This window comes from Chroicocephalus ridibundus, chromosome 3 (genome assembly GCF_963924245.1).
Source record: "Chroicocephalus ridibundus chromosome 3, bChrRid1.1, whole genome shotgun sequence".
Taxonomy (NCBI): Eukaryota; Metazoa; Chordata; class Aves; order Charadriiformes; family Laridae; genus Chroicocephalus; species Chroicocephalus ridibundus.
Window position 1 is genome coordinate 96744450 of NC_086286.1, and position 18956 is coordinate 96763405.

Here is an 18956-nt window from a genome sequence, read left to right on the forward strand (position 1 = left end):
AATACCTTTTCGCCTTTTGACCCTGCTGGACCGGGATGTCCAGGTCTTCCTGTGACACCCTGCACAACACAGTATTGGTTTATATTAGTTAAGAAACAAAGAAACCCAGTATTTTTGCATTGCAACATAGTTTTTAAAACTTGTACTTTTTGAAGGTCATTTAAACCTAATTAGGCTTCTCCTCCAGGTTTAAATATTTCTCTCCTGTTTGATACCACAGCTGTGTCCTTCTGATAAGCCCTTTGAAGGGTAAAACTTGTGTTTGCACTTGCATTTGCACCTTGGCAGACTAAATGCACCGACCTGAACTGGCACCTCTTGATACTGCTAAGAATGATGCTTTACTGCTAAAAAGCCAATTTACATATTCCACATTAAACTTCCTAAATGTGTTACAATTTTTGAAAGAAGGGAAGCATTAGTACTGTCAGCAACCTATGAATGAATAATGATTATACAAACTAATGTGTAGAAATAACATTTAAAAAAATTTCCAAGAGGAGCCTTCCCAGAAATACCAACATTTTTAATGATATTTTTCAGTGACTTTAAATATTCTCAGCTTATTCTCTTTACTTTTTTTTTTTTATTGTGAAACCAAGTGATTACTTGGTTTCAGCATTAAATGTTTTCAGAATGCCTAACTGGAATTATTTTTAGTTTTTTATTACTAACATCATTACTGTAACTTGGGTACAAATACATAATTAACTGCAAGTTTGCACATCATAAGTCATGTGACCTTACAGAGTCTCTAGTGATGCCAAAACTTCAAACCCGTTTAAGTTACATAAACTTTGAGCCCAGACTATGACAGTATTTTCAGTAACATCAACTCACAACATAGTTTCTTTTATTAGAGCCAGTACGGGTAAGATTTTAGTATTACTCTCCTAAAAGCCAAAAGAAAGGACAAGAAACTAAGAACATGAAGTTTGACTAGTTAGTTATAGCAGCCTCTGCAGAGATCGCAGGTGATACCACACACTTACAGATGGTCCACTGGGTCCTGGTATGCCGGGCAGCCCAGGAGCACCTTGAAGGCCCTGGAAATTAAAAGAGCATATATCTATTTCCTCTCCCACTTATACTTCAAAAACTACTTGCGTTCTGCATGTCCAGCAGTATTATAACTATATTAAAGCACATTTTCATCTAAAAGGTTGGCATTATTTTTAAGAATAAAAAAAAAACCCACCATGCAGGGAAGAGATTATCATTGAACAAGGTTAGAGGCAACTTCTTGCTTGACTGATAAACAACACTTGTCCTTCAACGTTTCACATTGTTAGCTTATGTCCCATATATCTTTTTGTCTTTAGTTCTGCAGATAAGAGCAGGACATCTGGCTTTTCCTTAGAGATTAATTTTCTATTTTCTATCACTAAAAGGTTTTTTTGCTGGTGAGAAGACATTGAATCAGACTTCTCAATGTTACCCGATGCTATCTAAATGCAACGATGCTTTCTGCCTGATTTATAGATTTTGCTTTTTTGATAATGGAAAATGACATTTTTCATAGTCTTTCATGACCCAGCTTCCTGCTCTTACTCTATTTCATTGCTTGGAGATCAATGGATTCTGGTATCCACTTACTGAACATAAAGGTGTGCAACTTACTACAGTGCATACAGGTAGAGTTTGAGACAAGCCTGCATGTCCCTGAAGCCTTTGCCCTGCTGCACCAGGCTTAGGTGCAATATTAGACAAGTAAAAGTCCTGTACCAAAGAGAGTTAATCGCTCTCAGTTCCCCCTATATTCCACCAAGGGAAACAGGTGCCTCCCAGCATTGACTGATTTCATCTGCACAGGGTGCCTATCCTTTGACAAGAGGAATCACCTCAGAAAAGGCTTATTTCTCATGTTAAATGCAGTGTTTAAGGAGGCACGGCTAAGGGGCTAGTCTAGAAAAACCACAGAGGTCAGGAAGGAGGCCTAAAATAGGGGCTCTCAGGGAGAGACTAAGGGAAAAACCTTCAGACAGAAATAAATGAGGAAAGATGTGGAGATGGAGAGAGACATTGATTTCCCTTTCTTGCACCTACACACAGAGGGCATTGATCCACCTCTGCAGCTTTTCGGAGTGGCAATCCAACTGCTAATGTGTTCTCTGCTATTTTGAATTACTTTACTCTGATGGTACAGTCACCCAGAAAATGAATGTGAAGTCATTTTCTGTAATTCTTACTACTGATGTTAGGAAAAACCCTCCCCTGAAAAAAGTAAGGTTTTAAAAAGAAAGAGAACTAAGCTTCAACAAAGATTAAAGGGCTATTCAAAAGTACATGAAAGTCAAGAAGCATATTTCAAAGAGCTTTAGATGGTCTTCTCAATCTCTCTTTCCGTTCCCATGCTAACCAAATCACAAAAATGAAAATAAATGCATTCTTTTCAAATTTGTAAATTTGTAAAAAAAGTTACTTTTAAACTTTGTGAACTCTTTCATACATGTTTCTGAAAATAATTCACTTGCACCCTCATACTGTCACAGTCAAAAGCTGCTGCCAAAGACTGAGAATATCAGAGCTAAGACAGCTAACCAGCTATCAAACAGCGATCAAGCATGTGAATCGCTAACTTACTAATACAGCACAGCACCCTCCTGAATCAATTAAAAAATTAGAATCAACTTACTCTGGAGTCCTTTGAAAAAAACCTGACTGCCAGTTACAGGCTTTGCCTTTCCCTTATTGCCTTCTTAATTACTTCTAATATCTCACTGGATTCTCAGTAGTTAAATAGTATCTGAATTGTTGAAACTGTTTTATTAATGCTTCAGGGTTGAACTATAGACATACCCTTATAGGGCACACAAAGAATGTGTTAGTTTCCCGTTTATTTTTTACGTAAAATTCTGCTTGGTCTTCGCTTATGGCTGCCCCATCATTTTCAGGTATATATTTTAAATCCAAGCTCAGGAGGCACTTGCTTTTAAGAAGCAAAGACACAACGAGCTCTACAGATCACGTGAAAACAAGAAGGGAAAAAAAGCATGATACTTCAGTCTGACGATCTGTTAAATTCTGGGGCAAAGCAGTAGCAGGAATACACATCTAATGCTTCTGCTTCTGCTTCATCTTTTTTTTTTTTTTTTCTTCCCCCTTATATAACTTTGCTTTTGGAAGCCAAGGATCCTGATGAACACAGATTTTCTTGAAAATTATTCTCATTCTACTACTGTTGGAAAATTCTTACTATATTATGGCCTTAGCTCCAAAGAAATGTAAAACAGCCATAAAGAATTACAAAACCCTCAAGCAATAAGCTCTAAATTCCTTTTGTATTTTCCAGGTGCTTTCTCTTGTAGCCAGCACTCCCAAATTACAAGAGAATAATAAGTATGTAACAGTGCCAGTAAAGTATTTTGAAATTTCAAAGTGTTCCCCAAATATTATGTAACAGACTACTTATTTTAATTCCTTCACTTGGCTAAGGTCACTAGGAAATTAATTTCTTTACTCAGATTCATTTGCTTAATAGCTTCTGCTTTGGTGATTTTTTTTTTTTTTGGACAGAGATTGCTCTTGAAGTGTTAACTGCAAATACTTCAATTTAAAATGAAAGCTACAGCAGCTATTTTGGATTTGGCAAAACCAGTCACATGGCTTTTTTTCCTCCTTCCTAATGACATAAAAATAACTAAGAATGCAGTATATGATGCAAAATACAGTAAATATTTTAAATTCAGTCTCTTCAAACATTTTCCAGTTTCCACTTAATAGTAATTGCTGCTATGACCATTCCCATCAGAGTATTTGCCTAATGCAATGTTTTTGAAAGTGAATTCTGAAGTGGAAGTAATGCAATGAAAGCAAATATGTTATAAAACATGAAGTATTTTCTGAAAATATTGGGCATTTGCCTACTTTTTACTGTATCCTATACTCTTAAAAATTAGCATTTAAATGTATGTGCTGCTTTAAAATACACAACTGAGCAAAAATTCTCAGACAAAAATTAAATAGATGTTATTTAATGGAGTAATAGCATTTAATCTTGTTGAAAAATCAGAATTCAGGGCTATTTATAGCAATACATTACTATCTCAGCAGTTTTAAAGAACTGAATAATATTCTGTGCATTTCATTCTTGGTCTAGATCTTTATTCAGGCTCAGATAAGAATGCAACCACTATAGAAATGAAGTAATTTACCTCATCACCCTTCTCTCCAGCAAGCCCAGGAAATCCACGTTCACCTTTGCTTCCCTATGAAAACGTAACATTCAAACAAATACTTTCTATTAGAGAACAATGAGTTTCATGTCCTGCAGGGCATTTTGTGACCCAACATTTAATAGCGTGAATAACATGAAGCCCTTACAGCAACAGTGCCTAAAACAGAAAAAAAACCTGAAAGCTTTAAAATATACCTCCCATCGAGGTGAAAGGAAATGTTTTTTACCCAATAGGCAAACTCTCCAAAAGGCTTGACGGAGACATTTGATCAATACCAAAGAGCTTAAATGCTTGTCCAAATGGAGAAAGAATACATTCATGGGATTATGCTCAACTATAGGGGATTATCTGTATGCCAAACCACGTGGCATTCAATCCAATTACAATGCAGGAGAATTCTGATGGACATCAATGAAACTTCAAGTCCCAGGGAAATGGCTGCGTTACTCCCATGGGACCAAGGTGCAAAGGCACAGGGTGGCCCAGCTGCTGCACACTTGAGGGAGATATGGCAAGTTTCCTTCTTTACCGTGGGACTCTTGCGTAACTGACTCACCTAAAATAAGCCTATAGATGGCCACGTACTATTGGACAGTCAAATCTGAGCTGGCTTTCATGGACGCAAGACAGAAGAGCTATCCCACCTTAGGACTCAGCTCAGGCTATTTTGCTCATTTTCCTGAGAGGAAAGGCAAACTGACAGAGGAAGAGGGCTGAACCATAAGCATTTTTTGAAGCTTCAGGCTGCTTAGATGCTACAAGGATAGGGATCAGACAAAAAAAAGTCAAGACTGACAGATGTAAGCATCTGGGCTTATAACAAGCAATGAAGCAATGTAAAGTACTCTCTTCAAAACTTACCTTTGGCCCTTCTCTACCAGGGATGCCTGGAGGACCTCTTGTGCCAGGATCACCCTGAGGAACAGACACAAAGCAAAGTGATAAATAACCATTTTGTGGCATGGGCAGAAGGTCTGATCTATGCAGATCACTTCTTTCCTGCCTTTGTGACCATCCCTTCATTTTACGCCAAAGTCTACTCTTCAGTCCCTTCTCTCTTCTACACAAAATATTTGCTCAGAAATCCTTCTTTGTTTCCTTCCTCATCTCTCACAGACTCCACTCAAACCGTGCTAACAAATTTTTACCTTTATTTTGAGAAGACTCATTTTGGATAGTCCCAGACACACATGTCTTTAGGTTTGAGCAGACCATCTTCCTTTCAAGAATTAAGTAGAGATGAAGGCTACTTGTTACTCTCACCAGCTTCAAATCTACAGCTATTTTAAAGGAAATGATTCCTGCTTTGTAGAGAGAGATAATTTCCAGCTAAATTAAAAACTTACAGAAGAGAGAGATGAAGAATGAAGCATAAAGAATGAGTAAGAGAGAATTGACAAAGGGGTAGAACTGCACATACAGGAGAAAGAAAATACAACTACAAACAGAAAAAATCAGGGAAAAGCCCAAAAACAGACCTAAAAGAAATAAAATTTGGGAATGAGATAGTCAATAAACCCTAAGTACAGGTATTATTAAAGGACAGTAGAATAGGATAATCTCTCTCCTCAGAAACGATGTGCACTTTTCATATAGAAATCCTCCCGAGTACACTTTTCATTTTGGAATATGGCAGATCACTTCAAAGTTTATTATTTTTCAAAATAATACCTTAGAAATTCTAGAATATTTTCCCCATTTCGTATATTACCAATATCAATACCAGAAAGTAAAGTGGAGAATGGGGTATACTTGTAACAATTCACACTGTGGACTGGAGGTACTGAACGGGCACTTGCTGGCTACTACCTCACATACTGTTCAAACACTATTTTGCAAAATTCCTATAAAATACATTTCTTGAGTATTTAACAAAACAAAACAAAACAAAACAAACGCAAATCAACAAAAATCTCAAAATTATTTTAGGCTAGCCAAGTAGATCAGAATTGAACCTATAGAAACTTCCAAGTGCATATTTTGGTTTGAAAAGCATGTTTATAATGAACAAAGATATTCAATCTCTGAAAATGTTTACCTTCAGTATAGCACCCATGTCTCCCACAAGTGGCAGTGCAATCTGAAATTAAAAAGGGCAGCTGCAGTTAATGTTTCACACAACACTACTGATTCTGATGAGTTCTTATTGCTTCTAAAGTTTGTATGGTTACACACATAGCTGATTACATATATGCTGGTTGAAGCTATTTTTTAATAAAAACTCAAAATAAAAATCAGGATTTCAAATATAGTTCTTAAGTGCTAAATATCGCTGTCTATCCAACTTAATAATGTAATTCTTCATTATCATTTCAATGAAGTTGCTTAAACTATGACAACAGAATAACTCCAGAACATAGTAAATTTCAATTTAATAATAGTCATCATCATATCATTAATTTTTGTTTTTGTAGCATACCAGCAGCAACTTATCACTATTGGAAATTCTCACAGACTATTCTCACTTGATTATCCAAACTCTGTTTGCTTCTGCCTTCTTCTAGGCTTTGACTCTATTGTGAACTGTAGCATGAATTGTGGAGATGCCAAAGCAAACTTCAATAAACTAGCTCAGATATGGGAAATGATCCAGCTGCAGCAACATAGGCAACATATATAGTATTTTGTCCTGCCTTTAAATGTTAAGAATTAGTGCAAAACTCTGTCGTGCCACCACTAAATTGCTACCAATACTAAAGCTAACCCATTTAAAGCTCAATCAATAGGTTTACACTATACTGCAGTATGTCTCAGATTTCTAAGTGCTGCCATTAAACTTATATTTAAAGACTCCCTGTAAAAACTCCTTGAATGGGTTATCATCAGCTTCACTCATAAACAGACTCTTCAATTACCAATGCTCATTTCTTCTTCTTGCAATTGCTAAAGCCAAAATAGCCCTGGGCATGCTATAAAATTAGGCACATTAGAAAACTGTTACCGTTTTTTTTCCAGTCTGTTTCAATAATTTCCATCTTTAAGAAGAAAAAGGAAATGCAAGCACTTTCGTAACATATTAGAAAAACCGTCAGTTGGTTGCAATGGGTGTCAAATACCAGCTCAAGAGCAGCACTGCTGAACATACTTAACTGTAAGTGTAAGCAGGAGTACACCATTTACAGCATAGCCTCACCACCTTTTAAAGCACACTGAGAAGTTTTCTAGGGTGAGACATAGCCACCTAACACCACTTAAGGATGTAACTATGAATGGTATGAAGACCGTCCTCTGCACAAAGGTAAACTGTATGTAGATGGCGTCATCTGATCTTAAGGACCTGTAACAAGCTTTAAAAACAACCACCACATCCCTACATGGCCTGACTTCTCATCCTTGTCCTTGTGACAACATTTTACTTAGAGGCAGAGTATTACCATGTCACCTCTTGGTTTTTCTGCTGGACTACAAAAGTGTAACTTCCCCAATCTCTCCTCTTTTCTAATGTTCTTTTAGCTGCAATACCATTTTATAGTACAGGCCCCCAAACCCTCAGTGTGAAAGGGTCCGAAGATTCAGCTGCAAGGGCACACCAGGTATGAGAGCAAGCCTACTGCCTTGGTGCCACACTGTTCTTCTGCCCTGCACCTACAGCAAGGCCAGCCGAACTGCACACGTACTGTGGAATCATAGCTGCGTATGCTCAACTCCGAATAAGTGTATGATATATGCTGGGCTTGTGAAATGTTAAAATGGCCTTAATTCTCCGGACCCACTCCTGCTTGCTACATCTTCCTTTAAAAATGTTCTCTCCAAAGAGAACAGTATTTAATGAGAGCAAAAGGCATTAATTCTCCTATTAGTAAGCTTTTCCACTTTACCATTTAGACTGGTGCCTAACAGTGGCATCGGATTTTTTTATTTACATTTAGTTTACAGGGCACTGTGCCTTCCAGACCTATTCTACTTACAGATTTTGTTTTTTCTCATTAAGCACTTCATGCCCATCTGTCTTGAGTTTAATCTTGTTAACTTCAGACTGCCTCTGAATTTTAATTTTTGATTATATCTTCAAAAAGTTACCAATCTTTCGCAGTCCAATTGCAGATTTTATATCTACTTATCCTAATAAAATGAAATCACTAATACAGTAAAGACAAGAACCAGGCATGGAAGAGACTTCTCTTTCCAAATTTGACAGTAATCTGCTGATAGACACTCATATCCATAATTTTTGATAAGCATTAACTATATGGCAATTGCTTTAAGAGCATTTTTTGTGTGCTTGTAAAACCATCATGAGGACAGTCTCAAAGTTTTATTGAGGTAAAAATATGTAACATTACTGTTTCCGTGCCTGTCCCAAGAAAGTTAACCTTCCAAAGCTCGAAATCTGCTTTATTCCATGACTGATTCTTCACAAAATTATGCCGTCTTGTGTTTCCACTTTATCATTCATATCACTGGTACTTAGAATTATTTAAAAAAAAATATTTCTTATCTTCCTTGCAATCAAACTTTTTTCTACTCTGATTCCTCTTCTGTCCGCCTTTTACGAAGATATGCTTTCTGTTAGCATCTCTCCCTTGATCAAAAGCCTCGCCTTTCTCAAACTACTCAAAGGTAACTGCTAATCATTCAGAGACTGTTTTGGTTCATTCTTTGGGGGAATCACACCAGACCTTCACGCTGTATCTAAAACCTCTTTAACTCATTCTTTTTTCTATTACATTAATTAAAATTCATTTTATGTATCCTTTGAAATGCAATTATTTTTCAGTGGACAGTGAAAATCCAATGAATTATTCAGCTTCCTTTGCTCAGCCTATAATTTGATCTTACTGATTATTAAATAATAGACTTTACTAGTCTTTCAAATAATTGCATTCACAGTGCCTTTTTCTTGTTTTTATGTCCATTCCTAACTGAAGCTCATTTTATATCTCAATCTTTCTGACACTCTGACTTGAGTTCTACCTTTGTACTCAGACAGACCTGCTTTTACATATGTATTTCAGGCCTTTGAGGAGCTACTAATACTTGTGTCTCTTAAAGCACTGGACCAGTTTGCTACTGCAGGAACCAAGGAACCAAGTGATCGGAATCACCATCCTGATCCCTGATAATCAACAGCACATACATGCTAGCTAGTTTCCAGGCTCTTCTCTAGAGAAAGCCGACTGTTCTACCTGAGATGAAATCTTTGTGGGATTGCGGGGTTGGTTTATCCCTCAATAAACTCCTTGCTGTCAACCCTCAGGCTTACTTGTGTACTGCCATGCACCTCTACCATCAAATGTTTAATTGAAAGCATGATATATTTCACTGCCCAATGCATTCCTGCCGCAGCTCTGGAGCATTTCTAATCCCTTGATGCAGTGCAATGCCGAAGTTAAGACTCAATAGCCTCAAAACCCTACTTCACCCTTCACAGGCTACCAGCAGTCTCCAGACTAGTTTGGGAAACCCTGCCTTAGACTGCGTTGCTGGACACTTGGAGATGGACCTCAGTCATAAGACAGTCTCTGCATCTGAGGAGTCTGCACAATGAAGAATTGCTAGTTCAAGAGATGAACAGACTGGGACCGCTGAGATAACTCTACTCACTCAGAGGAAAGGCTGAATTCAAGCCTTGGCAAGGAGCAGAGGTTTTGCTAAAGGACATAACACAGTTCAAATGTTATGTTTTGTAATTTTTATTTCCTGTTTCTATATGTCATAAATAAACACTACTACTGCTGTATCTCACTGTTGTTTTTAAAACTCTGCCTTTGACTAAAATCTCTTGGGAAATATCAAATCCTACTACACCAATAGGATCACGGGTGAGATTAGCTACTTTTTTTTTAAGGTCTTGTTTTCTTTTGTTTCTTCCAACCACAGATTTTTATTGACAGAATTTTTGTTGGTGGAATACTTTCTAACAATGGCTCAGGGAATTCAGAAAGCTTCATTTGCTGTCATAAAAGCCTCTGCAAACATTTGTTTCTAAAGAGAAATTTGCTTTTTGAAAGTTCTGAGGTAGTTGTTGGGACTCCAGACAGAAGCAGGAATAACAATTGAATTTTTGCCATTCTGCAAATTTTGCAAATATGCTCATTGGGTTCTCCTGACTCCCATGTAAAATTCTCCATTATCTTCAGGGATCCAGTTTGGTCTGAAGCATGTGCAGGCTTTTTCAATCTTGCAGTGCTGGACTTCACAAAATCTGTAAAGCTATGTCATTGTTAAATACAAATCATCGCTGTAATACCCACAAGGAGATGATAACTCCTAAAGTGTGGTGAAGGATCAGAATTTATTTAGGGGTTTTGTTTTCAAACCCAGCCACTTAACTTTTCATTAACGCTATAAGGGAATTTAACACATTAGAGGCTAAATATTCTCTGAAATTTCATTTAAAAATAATGTCTTCTTTCTGTGGCATAGCAAAATTAGCTTCAGAATCACCAAACTTTTTTCTTCAATCTTTTAACAGGAATAATCAAAGTATGCTCCTGAAAATTTCTGTTATACAGAACAGCTTCTGAGACTGAGGAACACTATGCCAAGGCATAGCCTGGCAAAAACTCTAGTATAAAAACTTTAACACCTGAAAACAGGGTATTTATCCTGTACGCATTACCATAAGTTTAATTTATAGTGCGATATCATAAAGTTTAAAAAAAAAGCAGAGGATATAATAACTGAAACATCAAATTAATTTAATCAATTGGACTTCTAGGCTTGGTAGGTTATCTGGTCTCCTTTAAATCTAAAATATTTGCACCAAAGCAAATGTAGAAGCTTTGTACATATACGTACAGGATCACCTGGAGGGCCCGGTAGTCCTGGCTTTCCATCTCTTCCTGGAGTGCCCTAGAAACAAATGTAAAATTTGGTGTCCTTAAATCATTGATAAGGGACACAGTACTTATTGTTGTATATACAGAGAACTGTCACTTACATTAATACCAGGGGTACCCGGAGTTCCTGGTAATCCTGGGGGTCCCCTAGGGCCCTAAGAGCAGCAAAGGTCATTGAGGACTTAAGAATACTTTCTTTTACCGTAAACTTCAAAAAATTAAATTAGTGCTTTTTATATTAAAGACAAAACTTGTATCCTACCTGCACACCTGCTGATCCAGTTGGACCTACAGGACCCTGCAAGAAAACTCTGAATAATCAGTAGTTATACTTTTTGGGATAAGGAAGATGAACTTGAAAAAATAGTGAATGTGGGATATTGGTGCAGTTCCATTGCAAGAAATACTTGCTCTATGGTTTGGCTTTAAATACAAATCTAATGTTGCCAAAATTAGAAAATTCAAGAATTTGCTGAGGCCCATTTTTAAGGGCAAGTAATGCAAAAGGATAATCATCTGTGGTGAAACTTGCTGTTTAGCTCGCAAATGAATAAGAAAAGGTGATACTCAGTTGCATAAAAACAAAACAGATGATTGGGCTACTTTTAAAATTCACATTTGAAAATATTTTAACTGAATAAATTATTTTAAAAGATTATTGTAGTAATCTAAGATATGAATCTCTAGTCACCTTTCTCAAACATTTTCTCTCTATATCTGAGTGCTGTCGATAAACTGAAATGTATCAGCCAACTATTTTGGTCTGTACGGAAGGCAGATTGCTCTATTCACCACTGTAGAGGCTCATGTAATAACACGTACCACCTTTACCATCAATACCATCAATCTTTTACTGGAGACTCTGAAGACACTGCAGATGGATTTCTTTAAAGGCAATAGCAAGAAAGAAACCTGAGAAACAAGCTGAATATCTGAAACAGTTATTGTGATACAACAGCTATTTAGTATGAATGCTCTAGATACGCTGCACCAACTTGCTTCATGTTTGAATGTAAACTGAACAGAGATGCATGAGGAAAGCTGTCCAAAATCAGAACTTTACTATTTTCTGGCTTAGTACCTGGAACTGTAAGGTTCTCATTTATAAGAAATACACCTAAGCTTGTAATTAGCAGTCACCACAAGTGCAAAAGCTAGGAGCTGAAGCAAAGCCTTCCATGTCTCATCCATGTGTCTTCGCCATTTCCAGTACCAGCATGAGTTTCAAAATGCCATCATCTACAATGTCAAGTACGCCTCTTCTTTTGTACCAGTACTCAGGCTGGATTTTGCCGACAACTGCAAACAACCGTTGCTTAGAAACAGACATAGTCTGAAGATGTCTCAACACCATTACTAGGAAGCACATCTGTAAAGAAGCCATTGACTATTTCAGTTCTCCAGGCTTCCATCTCCCACTTAGCACCAAGTCTTTGTGGGTTTGGATAAAGGGAGTCAAGTCAGAAGGGAGTTTATGGAGTGGTTTTATATTATTCTTTGTTTATTTTTTGCAGTTTCTCAGTGATTCACAGTGAGAAGCCCGAATTCTGGGCTTTGGCATACTTACCGGTGATCCCTGAATGCCTATTCCAGGGGGCCCCATCTCCCCAGGTGCTCCTTGTACACCAGGTAGTCCTCTTTCCCCCTGAGAAGGGTACAAGGCTTTCAGTTACAACAGGTCTGAAAATGCAAACTAGCCTATTATCCTGGTATTTTAGAAAAATAAATAAATATTTATTTTTTTATATACCTTTGGTCCCCGTGGACCTGGGTTTCCAGGAATACCAGTGGGACCCTAAAAAAAAAACCAAAACAACGAAAAAAACAGGAAAAAAGCAAATTATGTTTTGAAATCAAAGAGACTAGGTGAATTTTATTCCCCAAATTAATCATCCTTTATAAACAAAATGTTAAGAGATTTACATATGTCTCCCTTATTAATACCACTGTCACCAGGAACATGTGTGAACCTCGCAATAACAGTACAGATTTCTAGGCCATATCTTAGTGCATGTATAATATCACTATAACATATACTTACATTTTGAAATTACATTACAATTTCTTTCATTGCACAATAAGAATTCTTTAACAGTTTTCCCTACAAGCAATAAAGTCATAAAAGCCTTTTCAGATTACGGAGTTACCGGTATTCCAGGCACACTTGGTCCAGGAGGCCCCACATCACCTTTTGGACCTGGATGTCCAGGAGGTCCCATAATCCCACCAGGGTCTCCCTACAAGATAAATTTGAATCACCAATTGAAATGTGAGTATTTTCTCTTAGCAAAAAAAACCCCTAAATATTATCCAGGTTGTCCTAGAAAGTGCCAGTGCTTTGAGAAGAAACAGAGGGAAAAAGAAACCAATCAAAGCACTATACACCTCTGTATTTCACAACGTACAATTGCAAGCAAGTGAGCCTATTCAGGTATCAAAATCCTTACCATAGTTTTATCAAATTTATCACATTTCATTCCACAGAGATTCAGCTCCCCACACCTGTAAGTACTCAGCTCCCAGGAGGTAGGAAAATCCTATATATTGTTCTCCTAATGTATTATTCATAGGTACTGACATACTCTCCAAAGTGTTATGTATGTATGGAAAATCTATTTGAAGGCTTCGATTTTCTATCAAAAATATTTTTTCCTTCAAAAAGTTACAGAAGAAGAAGAGGCACGGACCATGCAGCCACTAATAGTAACGAGTATGCTCTCAATTTTCCATGCTTGTAATGCACCCAATTTGTATTTCTTTGTTCCCAAGCCCCTAACACACAGGTTGTCACTAAACCCCGCCAATTGCTTTGCAGTAACAGCTTCAAACTCTGTCTCTCCCCAGCTACCTACAAACCCCTGGTCTTAATTTTATTCCTGTTTACATCTCCTCTGTTTCTTATTTTAATGCATACAGCATCTCTCGCTCCACCTCTCTGCAACTCCTCCTGCTTACACAGGTGAATCTGTGCCTTTTATTACGTTCTTGTCTTTTACATGCTCTGCATCATTCTCTGCGATTCTTTCTGAATCCCCTACATCCCCTTTTGCAAGATGAGTACATTTTTCTCATTATTCTATAGTTATTTTATTCTTCTGCCTTTTCATCAGCTCAATTCTTCAAACTATAAATGGATCTTATGAGTTTCTCTTGTACCCCATGATGTACAAATACCAACACATGGCTCACAGTATGCCTGAATATCCTCTTTCCTCCCCTTCTCTACACACAACATATTTTTTTTAACACATCATTTTTTCAACACATCATTTTTAACTTGCTGATGTAGCCGAATTCTAACTAAGAGATGTCTACACAGCACAATACAGTGCGATAAAGAGATCCCAGCCTTGGCTCGCATCTGAGACAGTACAGCTGCCCCGGGGCTCTGCCGGGATGAAGAGGTGTGACTGTGGAGCGAGATTTTACACATTAGTCTGGCTAGGACACTGCACTGAAAAGGCTGTTCTGAGGTCAGGGTCTGAACTGACATTTCTGCACTGCACAGATTTAATGTAAGAGCCCAGTGCAACCTCCTTGAAAAGTTACTTAAATTATGAATCGAAAGAGCAACTGGGTTGCCAAACTGGCCTGCAGCACCTCTGAGGAGCAGACGGGGTTGCTGCTTTTACATTTTAAAATCAGTTCATAAAGCAGCCACAGAGATGCACTATAGAAGGGTGGAAGGTTACTTCAGAGATGACAGTCTAATATGCTCTAACATATCAAGCTTAATTAAAAATACTTAAAACATACCTTGTCTCCTTTAACTCCTGGATTTCCTGGTACCCCGTGCTCTCCTGGTAAGCCCTGTAATTAATAAAAATATAACTGTACGTTTTTATAGCTATTCCCTTAAAGATTATCTAAAATTACAGATGCAAATGAGTTTACACTGGATTATTTACTGTGCATTGGTATTGACTCAAAATGTCAAAGTGTACGAGTTAATGAATGCTTCTTTAATCAAGTATATGAATCATTTTTCTTTAAGCTGAAATGTAATAATCAAGATTATTTTCTGGACCCTATCAGGGCAGAATGGCAGAGATTGAAAGGTCTATTTCTTCAATTTTGAAATAATTCAAACTCTTGAAAATCAATCATTTTTTCAAGGAAGGTGGTAGCATGTACAAACTTGAGTTTTAAATAAGTGTCTCATCTTTTATGCCTATGAAGGGTTGCATGATTTCCTACACCAGTAAATTATTCAAATTTGTATCTTAAAAGCCTCAATGAATTCCTACTCCTGCACATTGCTTTATCCACCAAATTCCTTTAAAACATTTTAGATATTTAATGGACAGTCAATTTTTTTTCAGCAAAATAAATATACTCCATCCTTTCTTTTGTCTAAATCTTCTCATCCTTCACATTTTAACTTCAGTATTTTCCCTTGCCCTTTTCATGAAGGATTTGTTATGAATGCAGAGAAATTAAATAGATTAAAATCTTAATAGAAACTATTTAAATAATAGGGAAGGTTAAATTGTTTTCTCTTACTACGCTGTAACAAATACAGAAAACTTTTTCCATAACCCTTCAATGCTATTCACCCAACTATTGTATCAAGCATTTTATTAAGAATACCAGTAATTTCCACAGTAAATGATAAAATTGTCAAAACTGAACAGTAAAATCTAAGTATGACACTTAATCCGGAATGGATAATGAACTTTCAAAGAAGAAGACAAAGAAACGCATGTTGTTTTTATTTTTCTTTCCAGTGTAAATCATAGTTTTGTGAACACTGAGATATGAAGGATGAGAACATTTCATGCCAGTAGTGAGGGTTCAACAGCTGTGCGTTTGCTTTCTCTCCTGTATTCTGTCCTTATTACAGACAGCCAGCTACTTGTTTCACCCAGCCATCCAAATTAAAAGCGTAAGAAAAAAACCCAAAACCTTAATAAAGAATATTCTGCCTGTACCAGCACAAAATCTTTATAAGAATACATGGAAGTTTAAATGTACTGATTATGGATCAGAAATTGTGTCCTACTCTATCTCCTCCTGATACTGACATAACATATATACAGTCTACCTTCTTTCCTAAGGATTTCTCCAATTTTTAAATTTTTTTTTTAAGTTGGACCAAGCTTAAGAAATATCTTGGGAAAGGAAAGAAGCAAATCTTATCTGCTGGATAACTCTTCAGTGACTTAAGTAAAGTAAAACAATTTTCAACCTTTCATAATTTTCATCACGCTACATAAGATGAATTATTATATTTGTTAATCCATAACATTTCATCTTTAGATGATAAAACAACGAGCCTGGAACTATATACATGTTTCTATAATATATATATGTTTCTATAATATTTTTAAATATACGTTTTTATATGCTAGAATTGTGCGTACAAATCTGAGCCTTCAAGATCATCTGTATCTAGGATCTATATATATTATATACTGCGTTTATCTGTTCAGAATGTCACTTGATCAAAGATCCAGCAGAACAGCAGTTTCAAAAGCAGCAATTATGAACTCAAGTGGGATGATGGCAACACAAGCAAAACAAATGCAGCATTTTGTTTATCTTTCACAGTAAGACTGGGGATCTATACATAAATAAAAGCACAGCAGAAAAGGTTTACAAACTATTGTTACGGAAGACGGGTAAATTAGACACGATTTAAAAAACGCGTGCCCCAACTGAGTAGGAAAATAAAGGTATAAAGAAATGGTCAATAAGCAACACAGTACAAAATGACTACATGCCAATTTGAATACTAGGGATTTTTTTTCCCTGACGGGAGCTGAAGAAGCTTGTCGTCCAGCTGTCACTTTGCTTATATCCCTAAGACTTTTAACAGGTCAACAGTAAAAAGTCTGCCATCTGTGCACCACTCAGAACTGTATTTTAATATTAATAAATAATATGACTTAAAAGTCTGTTCAAATTAAGCGTTCTCTTCCACTAAGCCATCTCAGAGTGCGTGTGGAAAGGCCTAAGACAGAATGCAGCCCCACCAGCTCCTAGATGCTTCTGTTTGTAGAAATAAGATAAAAACCAAAACTAACCCATGGAGCAAAGATCAAAATCCCAGTTCTTTTCAGGTGAATGGCTTAACTGCTAGGCTAAAGCCAAACTCTCCATTGTCTGCTTTTCTTGGTCCACTTCTTGTATCTAACAACTCAAACCTCCAAAATGGTTTGTAAAACATTCTATGGTTTACAAAGGAAGGGAAGGAGGAGAACCAGGGAGAGGGGTCAGGTGCCACTTTTTAGGTTGTGTGACAACACCATTGCTGTGGACCAAAATCTAATTTCAGTTTACTTGGGGGATTAGGCAGGACACAGTTGCCTGCACACCTAAAAAGGGGTTGTGCCATAATTTGGAAGGGAGACAGGCAGCCACCTCCTCAGAATAGGCCTTCCGCTATATTAGCGTGTCAAGTCAAATGCCTAGGGAACTTTGCGGCTTAATGTAACAGAGCCTAATAGTTTAAGATATTTCCTAGAGCATTCAGACGGAAGTTTCACCCATGCTCTTCCCTCCCAGAGGCACAAGAGTCATAAGGCTTGCTGGATCCTAGTGGAGGCCCCTGCCAGCTTGAGGGATCCCGACCAGCCAGCAGATCCAGCAGCCTGTTGCCCAACGGCATAACAGTTACAGGCACACTAAAATCCCCATGGAGGAAGCCCCCATCACCTTGTCAAATCCCAACCAGTTGGCAGAGCTGAATGTCGGGGGCCCAAAACCATAATAACTACAGGCACATTTAAACCCTGCTGAGACCCCCCACTGCCTCTGCAATCCCAACCCATCAGTTTTGCACCCACAGGCGTAAAGGTTACGGACACGCTGCATCTCTGGTGAGGTGTCTCATCCCCTAACTCCTCCTGGATGGCCTCCCTCAACAGGCAGTGATGTCAAGCTTCAATAAACCATCTGCATCATGCTTCTGACACCATCTGTCTGCCTGTAGTGAATCTGGATATTGGGGTTTATTTAACAACCACCGAGATGAGAGCTTTTCCCCTTATTGATCATCTCACAGTCTCACTCTCACTCCCTGTTATCATTATGTTCTTTGGGTCCTGACTTTCCTTTCCAGCAGGGAGATTGTTGCTTGCCCAGGATGGTTGGACAGCAAGTTGTTTCGGTTTGTGTTGTGCAGCTGCTCACAGTTAGCAGTCTTAGGTGTTATTGGCTAAGGTCCCTAGCAGTTGTTTCCATGCATTTCCCTGATCTCCACGACCTTCTCCCACTTCCAGGACCCTTCCTCCATGCAAGATCTTCAGTTCAGATTCTGACATTCTCGCATAGACACACAAACACACGCACATGCATCTTCTGCCATCTTTCAGTGTTCACAGATTAAGTTATTTTTCACCTATGGCAGCCACATAATGGCCTTAGGCAATTTATGACTGTTAGTAAGGCACTGCACAATTAAATTGGAACATCAGCCGACATTCATAAAAATAACCTCTCATTCCGCTTTCTGCAGAAGTATTTTAGTAATTTAATCTATTGAACAGTAATTAAAAAAGGGTATTCTATTAAATTCTTTCCAACCAATACTTGCAGTCTGGCTAAAGATTTTAATATTGTTCCTAGTTTTAATGGAATTACGTCTTGCTCTGAATATGAATTTTACTCATAAATCTGACCTAAATTCTACGATAATAAACAGAATTGTTTGTTCTGTTCACCTTATTATTCTTTACCCCTTTTACAGGAAGTAAAACATTTCAGAATGATGCAAAACCATAGACAGAAATGAGGAAGGCTATGTGTTTAAATCCTTGGGGTACCCTTACTTTCCCTGTTTCTTCTCATTTTGCTTCACACACTGTTCTTTCCAGTTCAGGATGTAACATTATTAAAACTTTGCTAGAGATTTTTTTTTTAATTTTCACCTATTCCCGTGAGCTAAGAGTGATTTTTGTAGAGCTAATTGTCTGTGAATCAGACTAATTAGTATTGTCATCCTTACTTGTTCAGATGGTAAAACAAGGACAAAAAGAACGTAAGCAAATGGCAG

General features: G+C 37.5%; 1 protein-coding gene across 6 annotated transcripts in view; it reads right to left on the reverse strand.

Annotated features, from left to right (window-relative positions):
• Window positions 1-18956, reverse strand: part of COL19A1 (collagen type XIX alpha 1 chain) — a 220136-nt gene that overhangs the window by 39457 nt on the left and 161723 nt on the right. For all 6 annotated transcript variants that reach the window (XM_063330245.1, XM_063330242.1, XM_063330244.1 and 3 more), the window contains 12 exons: window positions 14717-14770; window positions 13108-13197; window positions 12711-12755; window positions 12528-12605; window positions 11223-11258; window positions 11062-11115; window positions 10920-10973; window positions 6217-6258; window positions 5040-5093; window positions 4155-4208; window positions 993-1046; window positions 6-59 (listed from right to left, as the gene is read on the reverse strand). In XM_063330245.1, the coding sequence (XP_063186315.1) occupies window positions 6-59; window positions 993-1046; window positions 4155-4208; window positions 5040-5093; window positions 6217-6258; window positions 10920-10973; window positions 11062-11115; window positions 11223-11258; window positions 12528-12605; window positions 12711-12755; window positions 13108-13197; window positions 14717-14770 (669 nt within the window). The remainder of the gene's footprint in view (window positions 1-5; window positions 60-992; window positions 1047-4154; window positions 4209-5039; window positions 5094-6216; window positions 6259-10919; window positions 10974-11061; window positions 11116-11222; window positions 11259-12527; window positions 12606-12710; window positions 12756-13107; window positions 13198-14716; window positions 14771-18956) is intronic.